At 33.2% G+C, this 22879-nt stretch overlaps 1 protein-coding gene across 1 annotated transcript in view; it reads right to left on the bottom strand.

The window, feature by feature from the left end:
- SATB2 (SATB homeobox 2) overlaps positions 1-22879 on the bottom strand; it is a 212996-nt gene that overhangs the window by 59584 nt on the left and 130533 nt on the right. The window contains exons 8-9 of the mRNA XM_051985926.1: positions 11011-11223; positions 5168-5323 (exon numbers count right to left, since the gene is read on the bottom strand). Coding sequence (XP_051841886.1) covers positions 5168-5323; positions 11011-11223 — 369 coding nt within the window. The remainder of the gene's footprint in view (positions 1-5167; positions 5324-11010; positions 11224-22879) is intronic.

The raw sequence follows: 22879 nt of genomic DNA, 5'->3' as shown, positions 1-22879 counted from the left end.
TACTGAGTGTGGATCACAACATATTATTTTCATTTTTTTTTTTTGTTGTTGTTTGCTTGCTTTTTGTTTTCTTTCTCCTTTTTTCCCTTTTGATCTGTAGCATGATAATTTTCTTGTGTAGCATGATAATTGTGGAAATACGTTCAGAAGACTTGCACATGTTTAGTCTATAATGGATTGCTTGCTTTCTAAGGGAGAAGAGTGGGGAAGGGAGAGAGAAAAAATTTGGAACACAAGTTTTTGCAAGAGTGAATGTTAAAAATTATTTTCATGCATATTTTGAAAATAAAAAGATGTTAAAAAAACAAAATTGAAATTATAGCACTTATATCACAGGGTGATTGTGAGGATCAGATGATAAAATGCACAGAAAGTGATTTGTGAATCTTAAAGTCTTACACATATGTATACACACACACACACACATATATATACACACATATATATGTATATATATATATACTATATTCTACACTACCATACATATCACACTTGTTATCATTATAGTCAATTAACTGAGAAGTTCATCTCGATAACTCTCCAAAAAACCCTAATGTTTTTTATTGCTTAGTTTATATTTTTACTAAATGCAAAACTTATGATCTGAAGTCCTAAATGTGAAGTCCACAATAGACTGAATTTCTACAGATTTGCTATTATAGAAATTTATTAGGGATCATTGCTTCCTCTACAAATGAACTCAAGTGAATACTTTTTTATACTCCAATTTTTTTATACCTTCATTTAAAAAAGCAGGCCTCTGCCAGTGAAACAACATCTTGAAGAGATAAATGCCTGCAGGAATAAGATGTTGTGACTAGCCCAGTATCATATAATCAGTATGTGTCAAAGATGGGACTTTTAACTCTCATATTCCTGACTTTATGGACCTCTCTCTAAACTAAAGCATTATTAATATTTTAATTATACTCACTTACCAGGAAAAGAACATAACAAAAACTAACATGTTTAGGTTTTAAGATTTATGAAGTATTTTACATACATTATTCAATTCAATCCTGACCTATAATTGTGTGAGATATAAACAATCCTCATTTTTACCAATAAGTGGGATTTGAATCCATATCTCATCTAATTCCATGTGTAGTCTTCTTAACCTATAACCTATATACATTTCTTCAGAAAAAGTTATTAGTCATTTGCCAGTAATATGCCAGTGATAACCCCCTAAGGGGGCTTAATTAGTCCTAGATTGAAAATGAGATCAATGCTTCTGTGTTCATCAGTTATGGGACTGGGCCTGAGTGACTCTTGTACTTCCAGCCTGGATGAGGTAAGAAAACCAGACTTTAAAAGGAAAAAAAAATTAACTACTACTTTTATTCAACTAAAACATTGAGGACCAATATAAATGGCTTATACTGTCAAGCAATTTAGACAAAATTCACAATCTAAAAGCTTAATGAAAAGTTTTTGTAAAAACAGATGTTATATATTAACTGAGTTACACAAAGAGCAGTAGCTGATAGTGTCATCTTAGTTTATAAAGAATGAGAAAAAAAATCATATATATAGTGTCATCTTAGTTCATGAAGAATGAGAAAAAATTATATATAAACATAAATATAAAATATACATTATGTATATATGGAGAGATGCAGACAAGGCCCTCAACCTTCACAGGGGAAAAGATATGGAGGTCTCAATAACTAGTGAATATTATATTAGACCATACTGGTAATAATGAAGAAGACAGTGAGGAATCTTTCTCTTAGAGGTTATGAAGATTAAATGAAATTCAAGATCTGAACTGGAAAAGGTGAATAGTACTAGCTTAGACAGAGGACAGCAAGCTAGACTGAATAAAGCTGAGGTTTGAAGATTTACCAAAATGTTCCAAAACCTTTAACTGGCAATGATTCTCAGAGGTCTACCATCTGTCAACTGGGCACTATGTAAAATTACCAAGAAGGTAAAATATTTAATTTACACCTGTCTCTTACTCATATCCCTATCCTTCAAGTTTTTCTCTAGCTGCTCAAAGTTCCCAGTCCAATCAGACATCTCCTACAAAATTTATTCTCCCTCTGCTCTATCCCAATCAAAATTCTCATTTCCTCACTAATCTAGAAAATGATCCTATTTGCCTGATAAAAACAATTCACATTTTAATAAATTCAAGTTGATTCTCAACTTAACACAGATGTCTTCTGGGGTCATTTGCATTTTAAAAGAGGAATTTATTAATCCCAAAGGATTTCTAATTACTAGGTAAGGAGTGAAAAAAAAAAAATTGGAAGTAGTGGAAAAATTGCAAGTATTCCTTGACTAACAAAACTTCTATCTGTGGGGCTCCCTACTTCATTTTCCTACTCTCCTGAAAATTAAAATACTACTTGTAATTCTTTCTAGGAGAAAGAAAGGGTCACTCCTGTAGCCACACACCATCCATTCTTCCTCCACTTCTCGCCTTCAACCAACCTTGTACTTCATAAACTCAAACATAAATGGCGACATTATAATATGAGTTGTCAGTTAGCTGATATTGTACCTACATGTGCATGTACCTATAGTGGTTTCTCTGCCACGGCTTCTGGGACAGAACAAAGGCAGGTTCTGAAGACATGGCCTGTCTTATCTTCACTTATTATCACACCCCTAACAAATCACTAGAAAGAAAAAGCAACATGTTTCCTTCCCTACTCCCAATAGAATGTAAACTCCCTGAAGGCAGGAACAACACCTAACAGCATGAATGAGATATAACAGCCACAAGAAGTTCAAATAAGAACATACATAAAGTGCTTTACAGACTTTTAACTTCCATATAGATACAGCTACTATTATTATTAAATGCTTATAGAATATTTCATAAATTCATAACAAATGAGTTGGGATCCATTAAGTTTCACGATATAAAAGCCTGCTTATATACTATTTGTGGCATTCGATGTGTTGTTTCATAGTAAACAGGTATATAGGACAAGCAAAAGACATTCAGTCAGAGAACATGTTGTATAATATATAAATTCCTTTAATTAGTTATGTGTTTGGGTTTTTAGCAAACTCTTTTAGGAAAAGCTCAGTTATGAAGAGTCAATTGTGACTGAAAACAAACAAAAAAAGAAAATATAAAAGAAAACCATTTTCATCAAACTGTCAATATAAATTGGGTATATTTTGCACAGTATTTTTTTTTTTAATGAGAATTTTAAAATGTGGCCCCATTAAAAAAAAAAAAAAACAACTTCACACATCTGTGTTTTAATACAGCTTTCCTTTCATTTGCACTCAGAGTAAAATCTAGAAACTGTCTTTTTCTCTCAAATTAAGGAAAAAGTTACTACCTTAATTCTTAATGGAAAATAACAATTAGTGACAAAACTGAGATTTCACTAATTGGAAGACATCAGAATTACCGGGTTATCAAAATTATTTGGGGTAATTTTGTGACTCTTTATTTCTAATACTCAGCATATAAAATCCACAAATGATTACTGACATTCTGAGCAAAATTCACAGACTGTGGTACTCAGTTATTCTTGAAGGTTTCTTATAAAAGCATGCATTTGGAGAACGATGTAAAATGCTGATATTTACATGAAGTGACGAATAAGACACACGTTTGCAAAATCAATTGTGTAGCTTTTATCCACACTGCACATTGACCACATATGTCATTTATTACACAGTGGAAAACCATTAAACGCACAGTAGTTTTGCCAAGTGGCATTATGCATTTAACAGCTTTATTCATTTAGCAGCCCCAACTCTCATTATAGTTTGCCATGTGGTACTTGGGATTTTATGCATTTAACTGCTTAAGAGGTTTGAATAGCATTTCTTTTTATGTATTTCATAATATTGCTGGACTTCATGTTTTGTAAGTTAGAATTCATGGACTTCAATGATAAGGCTATTCATCCTAAAAGAACACTAGGATATAGAGTTGGCACATTCAAATGCACCATTAATAGAAGAAATATCAACTCTGTATTGTACCTTAAAACTAAATCACATTATATTACTTTTAAAATAATATGAGAAAGCTTATCCTACAAGTATATTGTTATTTGTAATGGTTTATTTAGATTTCTCTCAATTTTATGTATGTATTTTTATTAAAAAACTGAATTATCTTCTTTTTTGATTCAAAAAAATTCAATAAACTGCCTTTCTCTCCAACTAAAGACATGGTAAATGACAAACTTCATGTCATTATTGAATAAAAGGAAGAATGGAAAGGTCTGTTATTCATTCAAGGTCAGAAAGAAACAGTCAGAGCCAAGAATCTAAGCACAAAGAGATCCTGACTCAGGCATATGCGTTCACCAAATTATGTTTATTCCAAGATATATCTTTCAGAAGTTCCCCCCAGTCATAAGCAAATATAGTCTTAAATATACTGATCCTGGGATGGGTCAAAAGCTACCCTTTTAAACAAGTTTAGATAGATAATATCCTGTCAAGTAGAACTGCTTAAAAAAAAAAAAGAAAAAAAAAAAAAACCTAAGCAGCTGTCTACCCTTTTCCCCAGAGTCCCACTTTCACCACACTTCCCATACTCTGAAAAAATGTTACTGGATAAGCTATTTTTTTCCCTTTAAGGATTTTAGCACTTACTCTGGACTCCCCCATGAATGTTTTCTGCAGGAAAAACAACTGTATTCTACACATAAAAGAAACACCTGACATCCCAAGGTGTCTCAAGGGCTTGTGAGAAGTGGTTATTATAACAAAGTCAGTCATTCCCCTGCTGGGAATAAGGAAGGAGGTGAAGTTACCTGGCTATAATCTTGTAAGTATGCTGTTTTGCTCATTCAATATCTAGCTTACATACATCAAGAAGACCAAGTCTGAGAATTTTGGAAGAATGGAGAATACAGAGCTGCCTTTTGTCATATGTATGCACATAGCTATATGCATAAATATATATGTACATACATATATCTAACATATATGTGCATATGTAGATATAATATTTAACTCTGTATTATGAATTGGATTCTACTTTGTCCTCTGTTGAAAGTAAAAGCAAACTATAATGTAAGCCATGCTGAAGACAAAAGGCAAAACATGACAGATTCCCTGGGGATTATTATTGTTATTATTATTATAGGAACAGATGTATTTTTATTGGTGGGAGGAGGAAAAAGGTCTAATTCCAGCCCTAGCATTTGCTCTTAAAAAAAAAAAAAACACTCACCTGACTTTTATTGGCAGCCACTTTGGCAAACAGGGCCTGAGATACCTTGGCCCTTTTCATCTCCTGTTGGATCTCGTCATAAATGGCAGCTGTGATGTTGACGTTGGCGCCTTCCACCTTAATGGGGAGGTCTGTTGTCGGTGTCGAGGTTTTGGCCTACCAAGAGACCATGAAAATAATAATTAAAAAAGTGCTGCTTTCAGCCCAGCCATCTGTGCAGAAATTATCAAAGGATTTCAGTCAGCTGATGCCAAACTGCATTAGCTACAGAGGGACACTTCCTGTCCATTATTCTAATCAGGTTAATTGTGATTGGAAATAATTGCAGTGCATTCCTATAGGACGTTCAAGGCCCTGTCAACATTGTATTCTCCCTCTTACTCATTGTCTACTGAATAGTTCACAGGTAAGACAGGTAGCCTAGGCACTGAACTATCAGCAATCATTAAAGTCTGATTGGAAAATTAAACTATAAAATACATATTGAGTTACTCTTTTTCCTACTAAAAATGGCAAACCTTAAAGGAAGAACCAATTCTCCCATAAAAAATGAGTAAATGGGAAGAAGTCTCTAAATAATAAATTATTACTCAATTTAATGCACTCCCCTGAGTCTCTCTCATTCTTTATTAAAACTATACATATGACATTTGAGTATGTATGGTTTCTCATCATTATCATCATTATGCTATCCAGACAGTCACCTAATTTCACCTAGGAAATCAGTGGAAATGAAACAAAATTTCATTTCATAAAACCAGGCTTCAGAATGCCTTTGATGTGCCTTTTTCATTTTCTTAAACTCATATTGTGATTTTATGTATTCTGTCATGTTCGTTTTAATTGAATGATTTCCCATCAGCTTCAGAGACAAATGAAGGACAATATAAAAGGTATCTGTGCTGCTCAGGATTGTTATAACCCTAAAATGTTTGTATCAATTTTATCCGCAAGGCTGCTACAGGTTTTGATTCCCATTTCAAAAAAGGTCCTTCGCAGTAAGAGTGATGAAGAGAGAAAACAGTCTGGGATTATAGCTTTCAACTGTTGCCTTCTTAGAACCAATCAATAACTAACAGGCTGAGCAACAAATTATAGTCAATAACAGATATTATCTGAACTTGGATTTTCTTTGTGGAAGGAAGCTCCCTTACTCTCCATAGAACCTCCAACTCTTAGTGACTCTCTAACCCAAGAAAAGAAGAAAAATCTCACATTTCTCTTTGCTATATTGCCCATGGAAGGATTACTCCTTGGCTTGGACTGTGCCTAGGTCTAGAAGGATATATGAAGAACTACTTACAAATTTAGAGGAACATGTAAAGCACAAAAGATGGGCAGGGATGGGGAGGAGAGGACCACTGGGATATCCACATAAGAATACTTATAATGGTTTCTTGAAGCTGGCCCTGGTGATCTCACATCAGTGCCTTCCCTTCCTTTCCTGATATTTGTTAAACAATTTCATTTCACAAAGTAATGTTAAACAGTGAAAAGTAACTTAGATTAGAAAATGAAGATTTCATCTATACCACCAATGGTCTAACTCATCTCCTTTGTCTTTTTACAAATAAACTAAACCTACTTCTTCATTTAATTTTTTCAACAAGTCCTAGATTCATCTCCTTTTTCTTAGTCTCCCTGTCATCTCTATGGTACCTTATAATCAAAAATGACATTTACCATGTCCTATACTCCCGCTCAAAAAGCTCCAATGATTTTTGATTTCTTTTCTAATTGAAAAATCTAACTTCCTCCTAAGAGTAATCTCAAAAGATGTCTCCACCTCTACCTTCATGATAATGAAAAATCCTACTCTTCAGTTTATAGGATCATGGCTTTTGAGATGAAAAGGATATTACTGCCAATATGACTCAAAATATGCTTTCACATCATCAGTTTTTAATAAATACTTGCTGAGTGCAGTTACAGAGGAACAAAAGAGATATCCTTTGGGAATCAGTGGCTGCCAACTGAAGAGTTAATTAAGAGAGGAAAGGGAGGGAATATTTCAGATTGATTGGTGGAGGAATATTTCTTTTTATATTGATAATATTGTCATAGAGCCCATAAAATAACTTTTCTGACTGCATAGAGATGCTATTCTTTAAAAAATACAGGAGAGGTAAAAAGAAGACATATGGTTAGATGACCAAAGTGGCTGGTTGTGAGAAAAACTTATGATTTATCTAGGCCATTTGTCACCATATTACAGGTGAAGCTAAGTTTTCATTCTATTTTGAAAAGACAACAGAGTATTTTAAGTACATAATTATTCATCTTTCACTCAAATATTAAAAGGCTCAAGAGAATGACTACATTCATACAACACTTTTAAATAATCAAAATTATTTTTTAAAGTGCTCAGAAATCTCTGAAATTAAAATGGTCTCCAAAGGATACTTATGTCTAGGAATTTTCTAACTAGGATTTTCAACTGTGTGGAGAAAGCAAATAACTATATGGAATTGCAGAAAACTTCATCTTGAAAGACACTATGTCTTCAACAAGGTTCCTAGAATTTCTGTCAGAAAGTTTCCATAAAGATTATAAATACAAACTAATCAAATCAATGATGTGGTGAGAAAGTATTAAGAAATATATGGAAAATACTGTAAAACTGAGTGAAGAAAATATGATTTGACTTTCTTATCAAATGCTGAATCTGTTTTTAGTGAGCCTGCATATTAGTGAATAAATGCAATAAAAGTTAAGAACTTTTCCAATTAATAACTAGCACAAAAATTGCAAATTAATGCCAGCCAACACATCTCCAAAGCAATCAAGAAAGGGAATTCTTTGTTTAAATCATGTTTTTTTTTTTGTATGTGAAAAGCAAAAACCCAAAAAGTGCAAAGTGCAAACATCTTCATATCAGCAATGCTGAGAACCTTGCCTTATATTTTACAGGAAAAATAATGCTGTGTCTTCTCTTTTCTCTCTTCTTTCATCTCTGATTCATGTGATAAAGTGGCTCTGAGCCTTATCAAGGGTAAAACCCTCTTATTCAGATGATCCCATTCCATCCCATTTCCAAAAAAATTGCCTCTTCCGTCATCCCCACTGAGTCACTTATTTTCATTTTCACTCCATGTACTAGATCATTTCCTATTGCCTACAGTATACTGATGTTTAATCTGAAAACATCTTCACTTGATCCCTTCATCCCTACTATCATCTTTTCTATCCACAATAGGTGTCTCTGCTTTCTCTCCTATTACTTTCCTCTTAACTTCATATAATTTAGCTTTTGACTTTATTAATTCCACCAAAACTGTTCTTTCCAAAGTCATTTATGGTTTCTTAGTTGTTAATCCAATGGCCCTTTGTCAATTCTCATTCTCCTTGACCTCTCTGAAACCTTTGACAGTGGTGATCACTTTCTCCATTTTGATATTCTCCTCTCTCTAAGTTTTCAGGACAACATTTTTCTGGTTTTCCTCTTACCTATGTGATTACTCTTTTTTTGTCTGTTTCCTCCAAATCACACCCTCTAACCTTAAGGTCCCTGAGGTTTTGTACTGGGCTTTCTTCTCTTTTCCCTCTAGACTACTTTAGTTGGTGAACTCATCAGCACCCATGAATTTAATTACTATCTTTATACTGATGAGTTTCAAATCTACCTTTCCTGCCCCAATTTTTCTGCTTGCCTTCAATCTCACATTTCTCAATGCTTTTCAGAGATCTTGAACTAGATATCCAGTAGGCATCTTAAACTATGTTCAAAACAGAACTTATTATCTTTCCCTCTAAACTTTTCCTACTTCTTACCTTCCTATTACTATAGAGGGCAATATCATCTTCCCAGTCCCTTATGCTCCCAACCTAGGAGTCATCTTGCTCTCCTCATTAATACTCAATCTCCATATTCAAGACTATCAATTTCATCTTTGCAGCATCTCTAAAATACTCCCCCTTCTCTCCCCTGATCACTATGGCACAAAGCCTTGACATCTCATGCCTGGATTATTGCAACAGCTGCTGGTGGGTCTGCTTGCCTCAAGTTTCTCTCTTCTCTATATTTTCTATTCAGCTACTAAAATGATTTTTCTAAAACATTGGTCTGATCATGTCACCCTCCCCCTCAATAAACTGCAGTGTTTTCTTACTGTCTCCAGAAGAAAACATAAAATATTCTACTTGGTGTTGAAGACCATTCATAAGTTAGCGTCCTTCTACCTTTCCAGTCTCCTTACACCTTATTCCCGAACTCATACTTTTGGAACAAGAGACTGATCTCCTGGTTGTCCCAAAAATAAGAACTTCATCTAGAACACTCTTCTGCTGCTCTGAATACTGATCTCTGTAGTTTCCTTTAAGGCTCAACTAAAATCTCATCTTCTACAGGAAACCCTCCCCAAACCTTCTTAATTCCAATGACTTCCCTCTGTTATTTCTTATGTATCTTGTATATAGCTTGCTTACAAATATTTATTTGGGGATAGCTAGATGGTGCAATGGATAGAGTGTAAGCCCTGGAGTAAGGAGAGTTCAAATCTGGCCTCAGATACTTAACACTTCCTAGTTGTTTGAGCCTGAGCAAGTTACTTAACCCCAATTACCTTGCAAAACAAAAAAAAACCAAAAAATTTAAAAAAAAAAAACCAAATATTTGTTTGCATTTTGTCTCTCTTGTTAGATTTTTAAGCTCCTTGAGAGCATGTACTGTTTTTTGCTTTTTTGTATCTCCACCACTTAACACAGTACCTAATACAGTATGTACTTAATAAATGTTGACTGATTGACAAAATACAGCAATAATCAAAGAACCTGAGTCCAGATACCACTTCTGAGAGTTACTAGCTGCATAATCTTGGGCAAGTCACAAACTTGTGGAAGTTGAGTCTTCTTCTATGTGAAATGAGGGTAGTAGATTATATAGCCCCCAATCTAGCTCTAAATATAGGGCCCCATAATCTTTGTAGATGTAGATGTAAATATATTAAAATATCAAGATGTAAATGTTATTGAAAAACCATAAGCATTTTCATTAAAACAAAGTTCTATCTTTGTGTCTAACTCAGAAGTTGCTCTATCAATAACTAGAGTATTTAAATTAATAAACAGAATCAGATTGATAGAAGCTGAGCATATATACATGACAAACATTTAACAATTATAACTTTTCTATGTATAGATAGTGTAAAAACACTAAATCAAGATGGCTATATCATGTGATTACTTTAAAAGTAGGAAATGGGAAGGCCGAGGCTGCTAACTGGAATTGAGCTGGCTCAGAAATTTATTAGAATTTTCACCTCCGAATTCTGCAATTGCCTTGACCTTGGTGAGCACACATGACTTCCAAGTAAAGGCTTTTGTGGAAAGACTCTTGGAGAGAATAATGTTTACAAAGACACATTTTGTATGGAATTATGAATGAGTCACTGAAGTTTACAGCATCCTATAGTTAGGCCAACCCAAGGAGTAATAGCAAATAGTTACCTTCCTGCCTCATCAAATCTAATTTTTTATACTTAGGGAAGCCCATCATTAAATTTCACTGTATAAAATTCCCAAATATTTTGAGCTCCAACTATCTAGCATCCCTTGCTCTTTTGTTTCCTCTTTCACAGGTATGTCAGGGAAGAAAATGTAAGATAGAAGTTGGAATAATGAAATCTATATAGTCTAAGAGAAATCCTCTAAAGGAGTGTAATCACTACACCACTTTATGGTCATTGTTGTTATTCAATGTTATCCAATCAAAATGTTGATTTATTCAATCAATTGTGGTTACCTATAGCTCATCATACCCATATTTTGGTAGTGAAGTACGTTAATGGTGCCAGAAATTGTCTATTAGGAAAGATAAAAAGAGGATAATAAGACTAGAATCTTACCTGGGGAGTTCTGGAGGAGCTTGGACTGCTGGAGGCTGAAGATACCATGCTCACATTGGGGTTCATGCTTCTCTCTCTCTCATCCTGATAGATACGATCCCTTTCAACTTCTGGCAGATTGAGAAAATTTTGCATGGCCCTCAGGTTTACCAAGAGAGATTGGGAGGCTGTCCTAGGGTCTTCTTCCTTACGCAGAATTTCAGACAACAACCCCTGGTTGAAAATTAAAAAAAAAAAATTAAAGAAGCCGTGTATGTGTGTGTGCATGTGTGTATGCATGTGTGTGTTTAATATGTTTGTTATAACCAGCTGGGCTGTGATGTCAGGAACCTCTCTCTGATTCCTAAGGGTTCTCCAGTGGGGATATTTTGTGGGAATGTGTTTATCTTCTGGGGGCTGAGCTTTATTTTGGGACTGTTCTATTCTGACACTTTATCATCACTGTAATAATCATCTGTGTGCAGAGATGCCAGATAGCAAGGTAGGCGCTTGGGAAGAATTGTGAAACTGCAATTACCACCAGGTGCCTCCTACAAGTATTTCAGGAACTGTTAGAACTATCTCTGCTTGAAACTGGGAACACTTGGCAGTCCTGCTCAGCTTTACATATCTGCCAAGTTTGGTAAATTTAGTTCCGACATTTAAACGGCACAGGAGATTTACATCGATTAAAAAAAAAAAAGTTTGGCTGAGTTTCTGTGACTGGCCACTGTTTTCTCGTGGATGTCACTTGTGTGTAAATTTGTGACAGAAAGCAAAATGTAAGACCTTACTGAAGAAGCAAAAAAATATTAACCCTTCAATTGCTTCCATGAGTAAACAATATGAGATAATTAAGTCCAAGGATATCAAGTATCACTCAAATAACAGCATGGAAACAATCATTACAACAAATAAGGTTAAAAATATAGAGCTGGAAGAGATCTCAAAAGTTATCTAGACCAGGCCTTCTTAAACTTTTTCCACTCAAAAACCCTTTTTGCCCAAGAAATTTTTATACAATCCTTGGTATAAAGGTACAGAAAAGAGGTATAGAAATCAAACATTTGCTTATAATAAATTATAATTTTGTGACCCTCCCCCACATTCAGTTATAGAATCCCATGTAAGGTTGCAAACTACAGATGAAGAAGCTAGAATCTAGACCAACCCCTTTATTTTATTTTATTTTATTTATTTTCATTGGGGGGGAGAGACTAAGGCTGAAAAAAGATTAATGACTTGCTCAAGATCACACAACCAGTAAATAAAATTTAAAAAAAACTTATGATTTGATCCCAGATTCTAGGATTCTCAATCTAATTATCCTTCCATATACTGGCAGGTACCAAATGCTACAAAAAGATCAAATACATTTCATTTTGAAAATGTTACAATCTTTCTGAAATATTGTTCAAAGATATGGGTTTAAATGAAATATTGATACATATGCAAGGAAGTAAGGGTAAATGTTATAGCAAAATGCACAGAAAGAAGCAAGTCTGGTTAATGAAAAATAGGCCTGAGAATGGGAGAGTCTCAAAGAACTGGAAATCTGAGCTATTTCAAAAGCCATCTATTTGGAGTTTACTGACACTTAGAAGCATCACTGCTGGTCAGCAGTTCCACTGAGATCACCTATACTGAAAGCAGTGAACAAAAGTATGAAGAGAACAAGCTGACACTAAAATACTCTATTATTAATTTATGCATACAAATAGAAAATAAAAGTAATAATAGAATAATATGATATAAATAATAGGAATGTGTAATAGAATTGAAAATATAGTATCACATGACTGTGATCTTCATGTACAAGGCAGTAAAGGAGGGAAGGAAGAAGGAAGGCAGGGAGAGAGGGAGGAAGGCAAGAAAAAAGGAGGAAGGAAGAGAGGGGAAAAAAGGAGAGATGGAGGGAAGGAAAGATGGAGGCAGGGAAGGAGGAAAGGAGAAAAGAATATTAATTACAACTGACATACTATCTACTATCTCTGTGACTTGAGTGGCAAGATGGTTTGAGGCATGTTGACTTGACTTGGAAGAGTGGGCATAACTGATTCTTAGTAAGAAAATCATTTATCAAATTTAGTAGAGAAGGCCCTATTGAAAAGTGATTGAATATCTTTGAGATGAAATGTAACTGACAACAAAGGTCTTACTTCACAAGATAAGAATAAGAATTCAATGTGCAATTTTGTGAAGCTTAAGAACATTTATAGAAGTCCATGTGTGCATGCACACATTTGTGAATATGCATGTAAAAATAGCCTGTAAGTGAATGGGTTCTGGGGAAATCCAGACTTCTTTTCACACTCTCAGAAGCAGCAAGTGGTACTCCTGGCTCCCAGAAAAGCTTGTACTAAATAATTTGTTTTTTTTTTCCTTTCTAAAATCAGAAGTAAATTCTGCTTTAAGTAATATTGCCTACAGAGTTCATCTCAATACAAACTTACAGCATCATCATAGAGGAAAAAAAATCTCTAGTGTATACTTTTAAAAAATATTTCCTTTTTTTCTATCTACAAAGCAATTGGGATTAAGTAACTTGCCTAGGGTCACATGATTAAGTAAGTGTCAATTGTCAGAGGTCTGGATTTGAACTTAGGTCCACCTGATTTGAAGGCTGGTAAATCTATCCACTGTACCATCTAGCTGTCTCTCTGATATATTCTTTAAAGAACACTGCTATGTAAAGAATGTTTAAGTTACAGCACTTCAGAAAATCTCAAGTTATTAAAACTTTATTTCTTTGCATCTCAGTAATCTTCATGATAGAAAATAAAATCTTAATATTTAGTGGCAATAATCAACATGCCTCAGACATGGTTTTAAGGCTAAATCTCTTATGAGATGATTCTGATAAGTATAGCCAGAGCAAATTAGAATGTACCTTCAAGGAGATGTTTTATATAGAAGATGAACAGATTATAAAAAATGTTCTTTTTTGTTTAATAGTAGCAAACTGAAACTCAAAAATTATATCTTAGTTACTAGTTTCAACTAATTAAAAATCAAGGGCCTGTTATGGCAAACTATACTATGACATTCATAAGTAATTGTATTCTGTATGACTTTTAAACATATCTGACCTTTAAGTCACATACATTCTCTAGTTTCTGATCTACTGGATAAGCTCATAGGAAAATAAATTTAAGTATATGAAAATGAAGACGGGCTTCTATGACAACTGGTGCTCCATTAACAAAGGTTTTAAGGTGACAGAGAAGCATTCATATTTTAAAGTGCTAGTGGAATATACTATTTTCTTGTTTCACTCACCTAATTGAGCATCCAATCACAAATATAACCAGCTAGAAAATGATATTGAATCTAGAGAGAAGAGGATCAGAGGCTAAACTTTAATACTACCACTTATCACATGGAAGAATTTAAGCAAGTCACTTTAATTCCATGGGCTTCAGCTTCCTCACCTATAAATGATGAATTTGAACTGGATGATTTCTAATGTCCCCTTTTCTATATCTCAGAGCCTCATAAGGTAATTAACATACATTTCTTTGGCACATAAGCAGAATCAGAACATGGACATAAATGTAGATAAAAACATATATTTAATTGAACCATAAACAGTTATGGTAATCATTCTAACTCTTGTTTTTGGCAAAATGGCATTATCTTTCCTACATGCAGTCAATAGTCTGTGATAAAAGGATGGAAAATGTTTTGTTCTACACTTGCATGAACCTTTTTGCTTGTTTTGATTTATCTCTTTAAATTCAGACAGTATAGGCTGATTTAATTGATGTTTTCAAAATTTTGGGAGCAGCTAGGTGGCACAGTGAAGAGAATACCAGGCCTGGAGTCAGGAAGATTGACAATGATGAATTCAAATCTGGCCTCAGCCATTGACTAGTGTGTGACCTTGAGAAAATCACTTTATCCTGTTTGCCTTAGTTTATTCATCTGTAAAATGGAGAAGAAAATGGCACACCACTCCTGTAGCTTTGCCCAAAAAACTCTAAATGGAGTCATGAAGAATTGGGCATGACTAAAAAAAACTACTGCACAACAACTCAATCTAAATTTTTAATCTCATGAATTGGAAATGTTGAGCTGGCTCATTAAAAAAAAAAATCCTAAAAGAGAAGAAAAATTGGAGAAAATCCATATCATAAGAGATGATGTGGCATAATGTTCAAAGGGTGACACTGGGATCAAAAAGTCTCATTTAATTTCTTCTTACACACAATAATTGTGTGACCATGAGTAAGTTATTTAATCTCTCAGTGTCCCAGGAAACTCTCAAGACTAAACCTGCGACAGTGGAGTGGATTATTACATTTTGAGTTCCCAAAATCTTAGATCTCAATTGAAAAACAAAATAAAAATAAAAAATAATAAATAATAAGTAATAACAAATTGCTGAACTTAATTAGCAAGGAAAATAAATCTATGTAAAATTAAAACAGTTATAAATAAAGTCCACATTAATCATTCTCTAACACAAACATTTAGCACCATAACATCTAGAGCTCTTATTATCAATCAACCAAGAAGAAGGTATCATTTCTGACAGTATGATTATGTTGCTAGAGAAAAAGGAAATGTCATTTAATGCCTAAATACAGCAAAATCTTTTTTGCTTTAGGAAAGGTGAGTGGAGAACTCAGAGGGGGAAAAAAAGTATGCTAATACTGAAGAGAATATGAATTTAAAAAATTCATAAATCAACTAGGATGTGGCTTATTAAATTTTTGTATCAATGATAATAAAACATATTGTAATTATTGAGTAAAGTGGTCATTATGTATTTTCCTCATCTCAGGCAACCAGCATAGCCTTCTCAAGGGACAGATGATTACAGTTCCTTCCTCAGATTAGCCCAGGCTATGTAAGCCTAGGAAACATGTTTATTGTATGGGAGGCGACATTTGCACAGGGCAACAGAATGTCTAACACCAGTTCTCTGTGGGGCATCTTTGGATATGAGTATGTGCCAGGGCACATAGGGTGTTGAAGAGATGGACATACAATGAACATTTTTTTTAAAAATCCCCATAGATCCATCCTGTGGAATTATTAGTTTTTATATTATTTCTAGGAATAGTAGAATATAGGGAAAGAATGTAGGGAACATTAAATAAAAATTAAATTATTGAAGAATAATTTACAATATAATAATAAATAAAAATAAATAATACAATAATAATAAAAATCAAGATCAATTATGTATTTTTAAAATAGTTACGTATAAGTCATTATGCTAGCTGCTTGGGATTGATTTCTATTTATTAAGCACACATGTCAAACTATAACTTTAATTCACTTTTAAACTAGGAAGAATAATTCATATAGAAAAAGGATCTATATAAGCAAAAATGTGTATAAGAAAAGGAAGGGGTGCCCATCTACTGGGGAATGGCTAAATGAGTTATGTTAGAAGAACATAATAGCGTTATTAGAGTTAAATGAGAAATGACAAAATAGTTCAAAAGAAACTGAGAAGACCTCAAATGAATTGACAAAGTTAAGAGAGCAATATTAGGGAAACAATTTATATGACATTACAAAGAAAAACAATTTTAAAAGACTTTAGAACTCTAATTGGAACAATGATGGACAACACATCCAAAAGACTATAGGTGAAACACACTACTTATTTCTGTCTAGAGATGTAATGGACTATAAATATTTCTTAAGAAGGGTTTTGTATTTTTTAAATGGTTCACTAGGTGAGAGAGTAGGTAGGAGACACTAGAAATGAAACATAATAAATTCTTATAAAAATGTTTTTAAAGAATGTGCTATACATATATAGCACAAAGTATTCTCTAAGTTTATTTAGAGCAATTGAAATTACCTTATACTTTAAAATGTTCTTCTGTTTTTATTTTTAAGTGAAAAGTATTTTTTAATATTGCAACATACTATTTTCCCAATAATCAACAAATTAGCACCAACACATTAAATTTCCTGCATTTCTAAAACAAAACAAAACAAAACAACAACAAAAAATCTCTATTCTTTTCTATTAAGTAGTATTACTTTCTCAGCCATGTTTGCATAGGAACTCTTCCCTGATTTAATTGTTTACAGATCGACATCTTTTTTTTTTTTTTTTTAATAAGTGATTTGTCCAGGTCTGCACAGATACTAAGTGTTAAATGTCTGAGGCTGAGATTTGAACTCAGACCCTCCTGACTCCAGGACTTTTGCTCTTTAGAGTTTTTGCTTTCTTTTGCTTTAAAATTCTTGGCATCTTCTAGCTACCCCACAACTGTTCACAGTATGAACATCTAGCTTTAGAATTATTGGCACCTCCTAGCTGCCTCTCAACTGTTCACAGTATGAATATCTAGTTTCAATCCCTAGTCCTGTGAAATCTGCTAACCCTATGTGTAAGACTAGCACATTTTCATCTCTATCTGCTTCTCTTTCAACTTTGATATTTTGATAAATTTGTGACCTCAGCAAGTATCTCTTAATAACATGGATTGCAAGCCAGTCAAATTCTCTAATCCTAACCAACTTTCCTTCACACTACTAGAATGGGAGATTTGCTTTGGATTTCTTGACCCTGATTAGAAACCAAAGGAGCATATAGATTTTTCCACAGGTATCCATCACTCTTGCCACAGCTGGTCCACATCCTTCTCTACTGTGCTGACATTCTTGAATGACATTTTTTGGTAAAGCACTCCTAACTCACACCTGCCAACTACCTCTTCAAAGCTTTGTGGGTAATAGCACAGTAGCTCTTTGGTTACTACTGTATTCTATCATATGTATTATTCAGAATCATCAGAAGAATGTTATTATAAAAATAAGCCTCTGTTTCAAGAAGATGCTTAAAGGCTGTTAATGGGAGGTAACTGAACACTTTCTCAAAGGTTATGTAGCCCACTCTCTTCCCATTCCTTTCAAGGCCCAATTCAGCATCTGTATATGGTGCCAAAAAAGATGGAAAGATATATAGAAAATGAGCCACTTGTATGTTTTGTCAGATACATTTTGGGATATTAACAATAGGCATTGTTCATCCAATTCATCAAACTGTAGTTATTGTTTTTCTGCCTGCATTGTTAGGCCAAGCTCTTTTTTAATGTTAAAGATCTAATAAAACAGTCTCTTCAATGTTCTGAGGATTAATGTAATCAACACAATATCATGTGCCAACACAAACATCTGGAAAATGTTATCATCCATATAGAAGCTTTCATCTAGATAGAACTTTGGGCTAGACATTCTCTAGGACAGTGACTAGGCTCTGTAGATATTGATCTCCCTACTTTGTCTCATTTGATACTAGTAATCAGAGAGTCAAGAAGTTATTTTTGTTAATATATCTTCCACGAATAATATGATTTTGACATCAACAAGAAGCACTTTTTGGGAATGTATTGCTCTATAATTCATTTTAAAATAATCTAACAATTTATTTAATTCTTCCCATCTAACTAGTATTGTTGTTCAATGGTTTTTCAGTAATGTCCAACTCTTCAAGACTTTATTTGGAGTAATCTTGGCAAAGTTATCAATTTGCCATTTTTCTTCCCCTTATTTCACAGATGAGGAAACTGAGGCAAGCAGTGTTAAAGGACTTGCCAAGGGTCACACAGATAATCATTGTCTGAGGTCAGATTTGAACTTAGAAAAATCAGTCTTCCTGACTTTAGATTCAGCCTTCTAACCACTGGACCATCAAGATGACCATCTTACTTCTAATTGAAAGCTAAATCAGTTTTCTCCCTTTAAACAATATGAACTCCTTGAGAGCAAGAAATGTCTTGTTTTTCTATTTCTCTCCCTATAGCCTCTCACAGTGATTTATTTATATTAAATTCTTAATAAATGATTTTTCATTCATCCAGTCACTTATTCATGCTTTTCTAGTCTGCCTGATCTTCCTATCTTTGTTTTCTTTATTTCTACTTCATTATATAACATATCAAAAATTATATTATTAGAGTTCAAATATGGCAGATACAGAGATTTGCTTTAGAATTAATCATTGGTGGATCTTTTTCACTTTTGTCTGTGGTTCTCCAAATTTCACTGTCAAATATTTGTAGGACAATTTTGCTTAGTTGGGACTTTCAATGAGCTATATATATTTTTTTTCTATACTGCTTCTCATCATTTTATGAGGCAACATTATTCATATTCTTCCTTTCTTATATTATGTAAGATAATAATTATAACTTAACTATAATAATAATAATAATTTAATGTTTTAAGATTTACAGTATTTTGCATGTGTTATCTTATTTGAGCCTCACAACAACTGTCTTATAAATGCAAGCAAGTACTGCTTTTGGTTGCCATATCAATTGTTTATTGGCTGAAGCAATTTTCTAGGCACTTTTTGGTTTCTATCTTAAGTGAATTATTTATATTGGATAAATATCCTTCAGAAATGGTTATAGAGTCTAGGATAATGTCTCTTTTTAAAGTGTATTTCCTATTTTTCCACGTGAAGAATTTGCTTTAATCCCTAGGCCTTCCAAAAACACTTGACAACCTCAAAATCTCTTCTTCCTTGCCTCCACCAGTGACATCTTTTTAATTCTTTATTGATAGAATTTTTATAAGGAATTTTAAAGATTTTTTAAGTTGATGTTTTGAGCCCTCTTCTCCCAAAAGTCACTCTGACAACCTTCTAAAGCTATGATGTAGAATTGGTCTCTCAAGTTCTTTCAGTTCCAAAGCTTAGAAATGAGTTTAAAGCCCTAGCTCTGACACTTCATACGAAAGTGATTAGAACTCTCAAAGTGCCCCCCCCCATTTTTTCATCAGCCATAAGTGAGCATTATTTGTATTATAAACTTGACAGGATTGTTTTATAGGAAAATTTTATAATGATTTTAAGATCAATGCCCTAAAGTGCGGTTGAAATGGTAGCTATCCCTAGGTATCCTATGCAAAAACTGAAGTTGTAAAGTACCTTGGATAGGGCATGACTTTACGATATGGACAAGTTACTTAACATTATCAATATTTTTCAAATGTGAAATGAGTTGACTGGATTAGATACTTCAAGTTTCTCCTAACTTGAAAATTTTAGGCTTCAAAGTAGTATGCTTGGGATCTTTTTAAAGAGTTTTCTACCCAATCACCTGAGCATTAAAAATTATCTCCTGAGACTACATGCTACATTTCAGATTAGACTTGCCCTAATCTTTTATCTCAGAACCTATTTTTCTCACCACTTCAAATCAAATCTATCGATAGAACTTTTGTAAAAGTTATTTATTAAATATTATTAAGAAATCTCTTTAAACATTTAATTTATTTCTATTGAAAGTCTTCTTTAGCAAACAGAATAACAGCATGGAATCAGAAAAATTCCCTTTTTCCTAAATGTCCAAAGAAAATAAAAAAGTATCAAAGCTAAATCAACAGAAAAAAATAATCAAGTTTTAGATGATATGATGTTTTTAAAATTTAAAACATAAGAGATTTCATGTCTATAATTCTGAGTTATTGAACTTTAGACAAAATAACAAGCAAGCATAACCTCCTCCCCCCTCAAAAAATGAAGTGATATTAGATAATCTGTTCAGCCTTTTTGTCACCTGCAACAAATTAGGTTTTCAATATGCAAAACATCTTCCTTCCAGAAAAACAAATGATCATGATTCCATTTAATTGTAATTTAATGAGGCATAATTTATTTTTTAAAGTGATATACACCAGGTGTGTGCTGAGGAAACTGGTCCAGACAAACCTAAGTGATTCTATTTAGAGAGAGGCTCAAACTAGCTGGAGATTGTTTTCATTTCTGTAAATTATGTTTCTGGTTGTGGCAGTTGAGGTGGGAAGTAAGTAAAGAGAGCCTGCAATGTTCACATATTTGTTGTAATACATACATTTGTTATAACATTCCTTTGATAAAGGAATTCCAACCTCATTTCAACAAATATTCGTTTACGATAAAGAAAAGTGTGGTAATTTAAACATTATATATTAGATCATATAATTTAACTTTGATATACAGCTGGTTGTGATGATGGGAGATGGAGCTTAGGGAGAATCATTTTATTACAGCTTTTTAAAAAAACTTGCACATTGCAAGGTTTAGAAGCAAACAAGTTCTTTCTCATCATGTATTAATCACTTTATTCAGTGATTAAAATTCTGAATAATTCCTTGAATAAAAAAAATAAAATTCTTCAAGGTTATTCTCTTTAGATAGTTCCCTTCATGTATATGGCATAATAGCATATTTGTTTATATTTGTAGTTCAATTAAAATCTTCATCTTTTTCTCATAAGTACATATTGCTTTGTATTAATGTACTATTCCAGATCCATAGGGAAGAAATAGCCACTTCTTTTGACAATAATTTCATTGAAGTAATATTCCAAAAAGCAAATAAACAAATCTAGAGACTAAAGAGTACAACATTCTTAAAACAAGGTCATTTAAAAAAAAATCTGAGTCACAGTTCTAGCCACTACCCTACTGACTTCAAAATCTTATTTTCTATTTATTAGATTCTCTATTTGTGCCAAATCAAGCTATATCTATTATGGTCTAAATATGACAACAAATTTTCACAATATGAAATCCCATAATTTATCCAAACTAAATTTTTAACTCTTTTAAAAAAAAATCCTGCAGAGCAAAGAAAACTGTTTTGGCTTTCAGACACCATTTACACTGGTATCAGATGCCACCTAAACTACTACCTGTCATATTATCAGTATTTCTTCCCTTTCCTAAAATGCTTATGGTCAATAACCCCATAAAAGAGTAACCTGCTACCAGAATCCTCTGCCATTAGTATCCCCTGTGGATTAAATGTTAACATTCTTTATAAAAGTTACATAGTAGAAGATTCAGCACTTCTGCTGATCTTATTTTAATGACTTAAAGAATGGACCACATTTAATAGCATTATAATCCTTGAATGGGAGGGATCATTGAGCCTGGCTAGTTTAATCCCACAGATAAAACCTGGTTTCTTAGATGAGGAAACTGAGTCCAGGTAAGTGAAATTGATGTCTCCACGGTCCCAGAGGCAAAAAGTAATTCAACTGGCATTCAGATCCAGACCCTTTAATTCTAAATCATTTTACTGTACTTTGCTACATTTAAATCTGTTATTTTAATGATAATGCATTTTCCACTAAATTTGTGAAATAAACCAACAGCAATACTTCAGCCATTACCAAGTGCTCCACACTCTTATAAAAGGAATAAGGTGGTCAATGGTGCTTATGAGGGTTTTAAATGTCTAATAAAAGACAGATAGAAAAAGCTTTCATTAAAAGCTTAATTTTAATTTCACTTAAATTCACTTAAATTTATTATTTTCTTAAGAATATTACTACAAAAAAACATTTTCAAAGAAATCCAACAATTAAAAAATTAATATTCTTTGAAGGACCTGCTTTGTGCCAGGCACTATAGTAAGTGCTGGGAACAAAAAGACAAAATTGAGTTTATGTTCTACATTCTAAGGTGAGGAAGACACATAAATTTGCAAGAATAAATAAATACAAAAAATTGATACTAAGTAAAAATCATGGGATTTTGTTTGTGGTTTTTTTTATTGTTATTTTTGTTTTTAAGGGCCTAGGGAAGAACTAGAAGCTAAAGGACAAAAACATGGCTAGTCGGTAAAAATTCAGTTTACTTTTGGTTAAAATATATTTGTATGATAATCAATGTCAAAAGGATGCACATAACAGAGATCAGTATCTTAACCCATCAATGTTCTAGTCAAGGACTTGTCTTTCCCCCATAAACTAATAAACGGGATCAGATGTAATAAAAAGGAAGTTTGAATTCTTTAAATTTAATTCACTTTTGATAAAGAATTACATATAAATTATACTGCCTATGAAACTACTGTAATCAATACTTTACTTTGACTGTGACCGTTTTTCATTCCAATGGCAGGTTAAAAACCTCTTGAAGTATT

Source organism: Antechinus flavipes, chromosome 3 (assembly GCF_016432865.1).
Source record: "Antechinus flavipes isolate AdamAnt ecotype Samford, QLD, Australia chromosome 3, AdamAnt_v2, whole genome shotgun sequence".
Classification (NCBI taxonomy): Eukaryota; Metazoa; Chordata; class Mammalia; order Dasyuromorphia; family Dasyuridae; genus Antechinus; species Antechinus flavipes.
This window is presented reverse-complemented; position numbering and strand designations above follow the sequence as displayed.